General features: G+C 40.6%; 1 protein-coding gene across 2 annotated transcripts in view; it reads right to left on the minus strand.

Annotated features, from left to right (window-relative positions):
* Positions 1 to 6,389, minus strand: part of LOC106613589 (zinc transporter 7) — a 32,888-nt gene extending 26,499 nt beyond the window's left edge. For both annotated transcript variants that reach the window (XM_014216007.2, XM_014216006.2), the window contains exons 1-3: positions 6,202 to 6,389; positions 5,530 to 5,631; positions 4,866 to 4,979 (exon numbers count right to left, since the gene is read on the minus strand). In XM_014216007.2, the coding sequence (XP_014071482.1) occupies positions 4,866 to 4,979; positions 5,530 to 5,631; positions 6,202 to 6,281 (296 nt within the window). In that variant the 5' untranslated portion in view covers positions 6,282 to 6,389. The remainder of the gene's footprint in view (positions 1 to 4,865; positions 4,980 to 5,529; positions 5,632 to 6,201) is intronic.
* Between the last annotated feature and the right edge of the window lie 5,227 nt (positions 6,390 to 11,616).

Here is an 11,616-nt window from a genome sequence, read left to right on the forward strand (position 1 = left end):
GTTTGGTGCCGTGAACTCTGAGTAGGAAATCTGACCAAGGTGGTCCGATGAACCACGCTCTTTTGAGGAGTAACCTTGCTGCAGACTTGAAGACTTGTGATAGCTTCCTGTGACATATAGGAGACCTGGTTCAAACCCAGTCAGTCACAAGAGCAAAATGAAATAGGACGTAGAAAGGCTATGACAGGGCTATTTACTATATTGTTATGGAAGTCAAACTTGTGACACTTCCTTCTAACATGTCCTATGCGGGCTGTGATCATCATAGAAGGGAACAGAAGGCACGTCCATGTCCAAGAGTCTTAGCTTTCAGGAATGGGGTCATAATAGCTTATAGCCAAAACAGTTCAAACAGTAGAGACAAATTCATTGGAAAAGAATATTCAACATGACACATTGGCTTCAGAAACTTTACCACAGACAGATGAGAACAGATAGCTTTTGACTACCTTTCCTGTCTGGAAAAGTACCAGGATTACATCTCTGGTTTTTGAATCTGAATTTAGAGAATTGAAAGCCTCTGAGAAGTTGAATATATTATATATTGCTAAACTTGAAATTATAGTTTGTAAACTTGATACACAGACAAATTCAATATCTACCATATTGAAACTGAAAATATTAAACTGAAATATTCAATACAATTTAAAACGGAATACAATATTCATTTAATTCCGTATCAAATCATGAAATACAAGGTCAATTATGAATTCAATGATTCCATTCGTGCATTACAAATACAAAATCCTATTTCAGAATTATAGAAGTCGAATACAATTTCAGTTTGAACTGAAATCACTCCATACAGCTGCAACACCTTTATTACATTAGTAGCAATACACACATCCAAATATGTACTAAAGGTAAAGGTGCAGATTTAGCGATCACCAGCAGGATTGGCAACTCTGGATATCAATAAAGGCATAAGATCAAAAATAATACAGGTAACCATATACGCTTGGTAAGACATCACAAACGTCAAAACGTAAACAAACATTAGCAGAGACTCCTTATCAGTTTTGGAGGCAGCGTTACCTGTTTTGTTTTGTACGCTTTGTACAAAATAATAAAACGCAGAACCACAGGATGTTTCTTAACATAACTCTTTATTAACTAGTTACAACTCCATGTTAGCCTATCTCCAACCACGATCAACTGCCCACGACCCAACCGTCTGGGTGGTCCCAACCAATCACCGCACAGTATGACACGGCGGCAAAATGCATCCAACCATAACTCAGCATGTATTCACATATGAATATTACATCCCCCTTCTTTTAAACAAAATACAAATGTTTTACATATTCTAAGCTTTTCTTTTGGATACATGCTCTGTAGTTTGAACTCAAGGTAAGTAACCATTTATATTGCATACTACACCAACTGAATCAACATAGACTCTGAAACAATGATCCAACATACTGTTACTTTTCAAACAAGGGATTCTCAGCAACTCAGCTTCACTGTAGAAATTACATCTTAACATTTCAAACAAATACAATACCAAAGCATGTCAAGTCAACTTTCAATAACAAGTTTACAGTCTGGAACTCTTTTAGGGCAGCGATCCGCCTACACCCTTTGACATTTCATAGGTCGAGGACAGCTCTGGGCTTGACCTCTCTTCCTGACCTTGTGCGATATGATGTTGAGCATGCTTCTGTGTCAGTCAACAGCTCTTGTGGTGTTGCAGGTAAGTGTGGTGTATGTTGTGCTGTGTGTGTGTTTAGTCCATCACGTTCTCTTTCAGGGGAACAGTTCATCTCATCAGTGTGTTGTTCTTTTGTGTTCAGTAAGTGACGACGATTGCGGCGGTACACTGCTCCTTCTGCTGTGCGGACGTGATATGAACGTTCAGTGTCAGCTGGCTGGATGACGACTGCTGGTTTCCAGAGGCCATGCTCCTGGATTCTAACTGACTCTCCGCCGATCAGTGGTGGCAGTGGTCTAGCTGACCTGTCGTAGTATCGCTTTTGTTGTTGTTGTCTCTGTGCACGTTTTTCATGCATTTCCTTGTAGCTGACGACCTCAGGTTGCAGCTGCTGGTTGGTGCTGGGAAGGGTTGAGCGAAGTCTGCGGCTCATCAACAGCTGGGCTGGTGATTTGAAATTGTCAACTGGAGTGTTGCGGTATTCAAGGAGACTGAGGTAGGGGTCTCTCTTGTCTGCTTTTGCTTTGTCCATGAGTGATTTAGCAATCTGCACAGATTTTTCAGCAAGGCCATTACTTTGAGGGTAATGTGGGCTTGTGGTGACATGTGTGAACTCCCATGCTTTTGTGAAGGATTCAAACTCATTTGATTTGTAACAGGGCCCATTGTCAGATATTAAAGTCTCTACAATGCCATGCCTGGCGAAGGCTGCTTTCAGCTTGTGTATCACAGCTGCAGATGTGGTGCTGTGAAGCTTGTCGAGTTCGAAGTATCTGCTGTAGTAGTCCACTGTTACGATGTAGTCCTCGTTGTTCCAGGTGAACAGATCGGTTGCCACAACCTGCCAGGGTCGGTCTGGGATACAGTGAGGTAACATTGGCTCTTTGGTGTTTGAGGGGCGTCTTTCAAGACAGATGGTGCATCTACCAACAATGTCCTCTATTTGTTTGCACATTCCAGGCCAAAACAAAATGTCCCGTGCTCTCTGTTTGCACTTTTCCATGCCCATGTGTCCAGCATGGATCTTTGTCAAAATCTCTTCTCTGAGACTGGTAGGAATAATGATTTTCTCTCCTTTGAAAATGATTCCGTTGATCTGTGATAGTTCATCACGATGGTTCCAGAATTCTGAGACGCTCTGAGGGCATTTTCTCCTCTCCTCAGGCCATCCATCCTGTATGACTTTCCTCAGCTGTGTGAGTTGTGAGTCCTTGTCTGTTTCAGCTTGGATCTCCTTCAGTTTCGTGTCACTAACTGGTAAGTTGCTGTACACAGTGTGCACTTGCATGTCCATGCCCTCACTGAGGCTGCTGTCCTTGTAGGTAAGAAACTTCCTGGAGAGTGTGTCTGCGACAGGGATGTCTTTGCCTGGACGGTGAGTGATTGTGAAGTCGTATTTTTGTAGTTGAAGGATCATTCTCTGTAGCCTTGGCGGGGCTGCAGCTAGTGGTTTCCTCATGATTGACTCAAGGGGCTTGTGGTCGGATTCCACAATGACTTGTCGTCCATATACGTACTGATGGAAACGTTTACATCCGAACAGAATGGCATAGAGCTCCTTTTCGATTTGGGCGTAGTTGATTTCACAGTCTGTGAGAGATTTGGAAGCGTAGCCGATGGGCTTTCCTTCTTGCAGTAGCACTGCACCTAGTCCATACTTCGACGCGTCCACTTGGAGTCTGAGCTCTTTGTTTGGGTCGTAGTAGGCAAGGATTGGTCCTGGTTCTCTCGTGATCAAGTCTTTCACATTCTGGAAAGCAATGTCGTGTTGCTTGTCCCAAAGAAACTCACTGGACTGCTTTAGCAGTTGACGCAGGGGTGCATTAGCATTGGAGAGGCTGGGTGCGAACTTGGCTAAGTAGTTGACCATGCCAAGCACTGTTTCCAGCTCTGCACGGTTCTTTGGTGGCTCCATTTCTTTTATGGCTGAGATCTTCTGTGGATCTGGCTTGATTCCATTCGCTGTGAGAAGATGTCCGAAGTAGCTGACCTCTGTAGCGCTGACTGTGCTCTTCTCGGGGTTGAGCCGGACTCCTCTCTCGCGGGACCTTTGCAGCATCGCGCGGAGGTTTCGGTCGTGCTCCTCTTTGGTTCGACCATAAACAAGGATGTCGTCCACAATTGCCACAACCTGCCAGGGTCGGTCTGGGATACAGTGAGGTAACATTGGCTCTTTGGTGTTTGAGGGGCGTCTTTCAAGACAGATGGTGCATCTACCAACAATGTCCTCTATTTGTTTGCACATTCCAGGCCAAAACAAAATGTCCCGTGCTCTCTGTTTGCACTTTTCCATGCCCATGTGTCCAGCATGGATCTTTGTCAAAATCTCTTCTCTGAGACTGGTAGGAATAATGATTTTCTCTCCTTTGAAAATGATTCCGTTGATCTGTGATAGTTCATCACGATGGTTCCAGAATTCTGAGACGCTCTGAGGGCATTTTAGCCCAGAGCTGTCCTCGACCTATGAAATGTCAAAGGGTGTAGGCGGATCGCTGCCCTAAAAGAGTTCCAGACTGTAAACTTGTTATTGAAAGTTGACTTGACATGCTTTGGTATTGTATTTGTTTGAAATGTTAAGATGTAATTTCTACAGTGAAGCTGAGTTGCTGAGAATCCCTTGTTTGAAAAGTAACAGTATGTTGGATCATTGTTTCAGAGTCTATGTTGATTCAGTTGGTGTAGTATGCAATATAAATGGTTACTTACCTTGAGTTCAAACTACAGAGCATGTATCCAAAAGAAAAGCTTAGAATATGTAAAACATTTGTATTTTGTTTAAAAGAAGGGGGATGTAATATTCATATGTGAATACATGCTGTTTGTACTTACGCCATGCATCGGGTAAGTTTGTAGACTCCCAGTCCATTCGAGGTGAAGGAACTCCAGAAAAATCCATCTTTTAAGACCATTTACTCTGACACCATGTTTTGTTTTGTACGCTTTGTACAAAATAATAAAACGCAGAACCACAGGATGTTTCTTAACATAACTCTTTATTAACTAGTTACAACTCCATGTTAGCCTATCTCCAACCACGATCAACTGCCCACGACCCAACCGTCTGGGTGGTCCCAACCAATCACCGCACAGTATGACACGGCGGCAAAATGCATCCAACCATAACTCAGCATGTATTCACATATGAATATTACATTACCTTTGCTAGCGAAGGCGCAAAAAGTGAAGCTATAGTCTACATTGACTGCATACGTACCCATAGGAGAATGAGTCATTCGACCTCCACCTGGAAATCACGGAGGCTGCAAGTCCGGCTAAAAGTGCAGTGCAGTCAAAGAACATGTGAAAGGAATCTGATATCAAACCTAAACTGAGAGCATACACACACACACACACACAAAAAAAAAACTTGTTAGACTAGACAGTCACCCGCACCAGATATCCCCCAAGCTTTGCAATTGCCGGGGGTAAAAGTTGCACTATAACACACAAAAAAAACAAGTTTTGTTTTTATGAACGACTAAGTTATGGCTGATAAAACATTACTGCACATATTAGTTCTAATTAGCTAGTTACTTGTCTATGGGAACGCGTGGATTTTATGACAGTGACATTTTAACCCTAGTCCTAGCAGCTGGTTCCAGGCAACAATTTGAACACATGTTGCAGATAAGATGTCCTGGCAGAAATTCATGCATAAAATACAGCTATCAAGACGGATAGCCATTTCAAAACACATAACTAGGGAATAGCATGTGTCTAGCTAGATGTTATAATGTAGTTGGTGGTGCATTCCCACTGATAGAGGCAGTGCAAGCAACGGGCACTGTTGGTACAACGCTTGCTTAGACATACGTGGCACATCCTGAAATAAGAGTTGCGTTTGTTAGGATTTTCCCATCGAATGATACAGAACTTACCTGTTACTCCATATGCCGTACGATAATTCAACAAAAGCAAAGGACAGATTCAGACAGAGAAAGAAAAACAAGTTGCGTGATGTTTTATCAGATAGGATTGATCTGGAAAAAAAGAAATTTCACTGAGTTAGAATCGCAGCAAGCGCGAGTTATCAACCAAGCTAACGTTACCTAAGTAACGTTTGCTAGCTTGCGCTGATCAAAACAGTAGAGCCAGTTAATAAGAATGAGAAGTAGCTACATATGTCAAATGTGCAAAATTGCATAAATTTCCTGTACAAGCATGTTGTTGACAGCACACAAATATTTAATAATATACAAACCCCGCTAGGCTAGCTAAGTAAGTCGGAAGTAACTAACTTCCAGCTGTGTTGGCCAGACATTCGTGCATCTGAAGCTAACTGGCTATCTAGACAGCTAACCTAGCCTTATTTTTGACTATGGAGCTAACTAACAAATATCAACTTGGTCAGCAACCAAGGTGGATGGTCCCCTACCCCTAGCAAGCTGTTTTTGGTAGCTAACGTTAGCTAGGTAACTACAGCATAATCTTTGGCATCACATTTTCACATCTGAATTAAGCTAGCAGTGAGCATTGAACCAAAATAGCTAGCTAACAAGCTAATTAAGACCTAAATAATACAGCAAGAACACACAAATAAGACAATTTACCTGAACCATCCTGAACTCTTGGCGAGGAGGTTGAATTTGGGTGGCTTGTACTCGTCGTCTTTTATAGATAATGGTAACATTTTAGCAGTCCCACCCAGGTTGTGCCAAGCTAGCTAGCTAAATACTGCTGGTTTGAGCTAAAACCACCAACTCAGCTCTCAGCCAACAGAACCGATCAATAGAGGGCGCTTGCGCTACCAAAACATGTAATACATGTTATAGGGACTGTACTGCCTGCCTACAGTTATGGTACAAGTGGTTTTCAGACAGATTCTCAAATAAAGCCAATGAATGGTATGTTGGTGTATGGATACAGTTGGCAATCCTATATTCTGGGGTTCCCATATGGAGGTCCAAGAACCCCCAGAGTTCTCATCAATGTGCTGAGAACCCCCTATCAGATATGGAATTTGGTATTGTATTAGGATCCCAGCCGGCCTGTCTCAATCCTGTGTATTTTATCTAAGGTCATGGAAAAGATTATGTTCGAGCAGGTTGATATTAGCAGATATTTCCTTACACAACCTACTATATGAGCTCCAATCTGGCTTTAGGAAATCCCATTCCACCAATACTTGCCTACTATATCTAACTGACTACATCAGGAAGGAAGTAGATGGAGGGAACTTTTGTGGTATGGTTATGTTAGCTCTCCAAAAAGGCGTTTGATACAGTGGATCATGAGATTCTGTTTAATCAAACTAAGAGCCATGGGCTTTAGTAACTTAGCCGTAAAATGGGTTAGCTCTTATCTGCAAGGAAGAAAACAGATGGTGAATGTGGATGAGACCCTGTCTAAACCCAAAATCTTGAACTGCGGAAAATCCCAAGGGAGTGTGCTGGGTCCACTTTTCTTTTTGTTGTATATAAATGATCTGAAATCTGCCTGTACATGTGACCTTTTCCTCTATGCAGATGATTCTCCGCTGTTGGTTTCCCACAAAGACAAAAATGTGGTTGAGAAAGCCCTCAGTGCTGAACTTCGGAATGTCAGTAAATGGCTATAAGCTGTCACTTCACCTTGGAATGTCCATCTTGTTCGGCTCCAAAGTGAAACTGAGGAAATCCCCTGATGTTAAGGTGGTAGTAGATGACTTAGTAGTCACAGCAAAATACTGTTAATTATCTTGGATGTGTGCTAGATAACCATCTGACAGAAGAGAGGATGGCACAAAAAATCTCCAAAGTGAACCATCAAATTTGGTTTCTGGCAAGAACCTCCAAATATCTGGATAAGAATGCAATGGTGGCATTGGCAGGGGCTCTTGTTCAGTGCCACTTCGACTATGCGTGCTCTTCCTGGTACAATAGTGCCCCACAGATAAAGCTAAAGCGTGATTTAATCTTGACCATTCCGACTTTGAAAGCCTTAGATTGCTCAAAGTGGAACGAGAGAGTCTCTCAGATTAAATTGTGTCTTGTCCATAAGTTTGTCCACAGTATGGTCCTCAGGTACTTATGTAACTACTTTAACTTGGTGAAACTGAAAGAGTGAAACTGATATTGTCCATTTTAGATTTAATAGTGGTATGGGGAAATTCACTTTTTTTTACTCAGCTGCCATTCTTTGGAATAGTTTTCCAAATAATTTGAAACTTATACCTTCAATGGGTAGTTTCAAGTTCTCACTGAAAAAATTGCTAAACAGTAGCATGTCTCGAAAGTGAGTAGAAAGATTATAGTACGTGGCTGAGAAGGAAATGCCCGGGATAGCATATGGTCTGCCTTTTGGTGCCTATTGTGTATCACATTGTGAATGTCTTGTATATATATAAGGGATTGATTGTTTTATATATTAAGGGTATGTGAGACAAGGGAGATGTACCTATAGTTGTTTATTAGGAATGGAACTGTACTAATTAGCTCATTTTATGAAACAAACAACAATTCTGTCTGTCATTGTCTGTTGCAACTACAACTGCCGCCTAAACATGCTGCATCCCCCGTTCCCCTTCCAAAAGGACCTCAATGGAAATAAGCTTTTAAGCTTAGCGTTATCCTTGATGATTTTCTTAAATTGAATGTGGAGGCGTCACCAGCTGGAGCACCCTTATGTACAGTATGTATTTAAAAAATGTACTAATAAATGAAATCAATCAATCAAAACTGTTGCAAAAGCAGCAGCTACTCTTCCTGGGGTCCACACAAAACATGACATAATACAGCACATTAATAGACAAGAACAGCTCAAGGACAGAACTACATACATTACATTAAAAACGGCACAAATAGCCTACATATCAATACATACACACAGGGACTCAGGGACTCCCATCAGATTCTGTTCCCCAGAGTGTTTCATTGTAATATAAGGCTTTGCGCCCCATCATATAGATATTGTTCCACCATCACATCAAATCAAATCAAATTGTATTGGTCACATACACATGGTTAGCAGATGTTATTGCGAGTGTATCGAAATGCTTGTGCTTCTAGTTCTGACAGTGCAGCAATAGCTAACAAGTAATATCTAACAATTCCACAACAAATACCTAATACACACAAATCTAAGTAAAGGAATGGAATGAGAATTCCTAAATATATGGATGAGCAATGTCAGAGCGCATAGGCTAAGATGCAATAGATAGTATCGAATACAGTATATACATATGAGATGAGTAATGCAAGATATGTAAACATTATTAAAGGGGCATTATTAAAGTGACTAGTGTTCCATTTATTAAAGTGGCCAATGATTTCAAGTCTGTATGTCGGCAGCAGCCTCTCTGTGCTAGTGATGGCTGTTTAACAGTCCGATGGCCTTGAGATAGAAGCTGTTTTTCAGTCTCTTGGTCCCAGCATTGATGCACCTGTACTGACCCCATCAGATCAGCCTACAGTCCATTACCCTGAGTAGGTTACGTTGCCCTGATTGCACAATAGTGCTTACAAATGCAATGTCATTACAACATTTTTTTTTTTTAAACCTGTCACACACACATATTTCTGATTTATTCAACAAAATAATGTATTTGTTGTAATATGAATGAAACACAGAAACATGCTAATGGAAGCCTATCGGCATAATGCAAATCTTTCGAAATAAGGTTTTAAATATAACAACGTTTTCTTGGTTCCTCATTTAAAAATCTAGTATGAAAAGTTGACAAAATTACAATTTAGCTCACAGTTTTCCTTTATAGGAAAAACATATAGGCTACCCCATGTCATTTTTTTCATATGCAATAGAAGGCTTTGCATATGAACGAAACACAAAAACATGCTAATGGAATCTTATCGGCATAATACACATTTTTTGAAATAAAGTTTTCAATTTAACAACGTTTTGTTGGTTCCTCGTTTAAAAATATAGTAAGAAAAGTTGACATAATTGCAACTTAGCTCACAGTTTGCCTTTAAAGGAAAAACATATAGGCTACCCCATGTCATTTTTTTCATATTCTAGTAGAAAACTGAAAAGGATTGCAATTTTATCAACTTTTGTTATGATCAGAAATGTATTCAAATGAACCCCTCAATAATGTCATGCACTTTTGGTAAACTTTAGACTGAGTTTGGTAAAAGGAAGGTACAACCGGCAATATGAAGAATCTGCCAATGTATTCCTCTTTTTGACCACTAGATACCGCCCAAGCTCTGGATAAGCAAGCTGGACCTCAATGCTGATGGGATGAAATCAACATTTCTGTGTAGGCTGTTGAATAACATAAATAAAAGCCAGTACGTAGTTTTAGAAAACATAATTAAGATTGGCTATACATAATTGAGCTGCAAACACTACAAAACATTGATTCTTCCACTGTGAGAATAGTGCTGCAAGTGCTGGCCCACTGTGCACAGATGTCAATTCAACATCTATTCCAAGTTGGTTCAACGTAATTTCATTGAAATGATGTGGAAACAACGTTGATTCAACCAGTATGTGCTGAGTGGGGGTGAACATATGGGGGTCTATAACTGAAGCATAGGCACTCTGAACCATTTCCTGTTCTTCTGGATTTTATTACAAAAGAATACTGCATGAATCCCATTGAGGATACCACAGTATGGCAATAAGGGCATCCTGGGAAATAACCATCATCTCAAGTTTGATAACTTCATGTGCTTAAAGAAAGATCGAATGAAGTTCCTCTCCTCCTCCATGTTTCACACCAACACTATTTCCCTCCTTTGCCAAAAGAAGGATTATGTCTGTGCGATATATGTTATATGTTATTCAATGTAGGTGTCATGGACAATGCATTCATTGTGTCTATCTGCTGAAATAAATGAGAAGAAATGGGGAAAAGTGGACTAGTAGGTGACAAAGAGACACTTCACAAACATAAGAGCTGTTGGATTCTGAGATAATGAACCAACAAGCGTAGGTAATGATGAGAAACTGGGCGTAAGGACTGAATATCAAACAGTTGAAAAAAGCGATGTTTGTGAACATAAAAACTGTACTTCCAGAGGGGACATGTTTCCATGGTAACTGTGTCTGTTGATCCAAATAGGAACAATTATCTTGTTGCCTGAGTTACTAAGAACCAGACAGGCCCAATAAGTGTCAGCACTGATCAAATCCAAGTACTGATTGGTACAAAAAACAGTGGGGGGGGGGGGCCTAAAAAGCTAAACACCCATGACCATCCCGTAAATTGCCACTGGGACGATGTTGGCTGTTTTAACAGGATTGATTTAGTTAAGCAATTGTTTTTCTGTGTGATTTTTGTACATTTTTTGTTTAAGTATGGGAACTGGCATCGAAACTGGTTGTGACGTTGCAGTGCCATGAGTTTGTTACCCATGCCCCCCCAAAAAATCACTTAATGCCTACCCTTCATTTAGCCTCTGAAATTGTAATCCTTATTCAACTGTTGGTACACTTAAGCCCAAGCAGGAAATAAGTGACAATATCTTAAAATACGTCTTTCATTCAATAACTTCATGAATATGTATTACGACAATATGATAACAAGTGCTTTGTTTGGAAAAATAACACATAAATCGTGACTGGCAATGAATGGCAAACCCATGTTCTTCTGGTCTCATTAACATGAAGTGGTCTGGAAAACAACAAGCCACTTGATCTTGTCTAACACATAAAACAGGAACAAATTCATGTTTTATGTCTACAGAATAATAGATGCTCCTCAGATGTACAAATGTACATGAGGTTATTTTGTAAAAGATCCTGTCACACTGATTCTGTGTGTCATCTGACATGAATGCACATTATCCAAGGGAGACTAGCATGGCTCTTGTGCTGCCTAATAGGTACTAGTCTGTTTCTGCATAAGCCAATTCTATTGTCACTGTGTTGCCTATGTTCTAGAATCTGAAAATAAATGTGCCTTTTTCAAAACAACCATACAAGACTGTTTTGGTATTATTCTACTGTGTGTGGGATGTAACATCACGTGGCTTACCCAACCTTGCCAGGATTCCTTTTCGGCCCTTGTGTCCATGGTA

This window comes from Salmo salar, chromosome ssa10 (assembly GCF_905237065.1).
Source record: "Salmo salar chromosome ssa10, Ssal_v3.1, whole genome shotgun sequence".
Taxonomy (NCBI): Eukaryota; Metazoa; Chordata; class Actinopteri; order Salmoniformes; family Salmonidae; genus Salmo; species Salmo salar.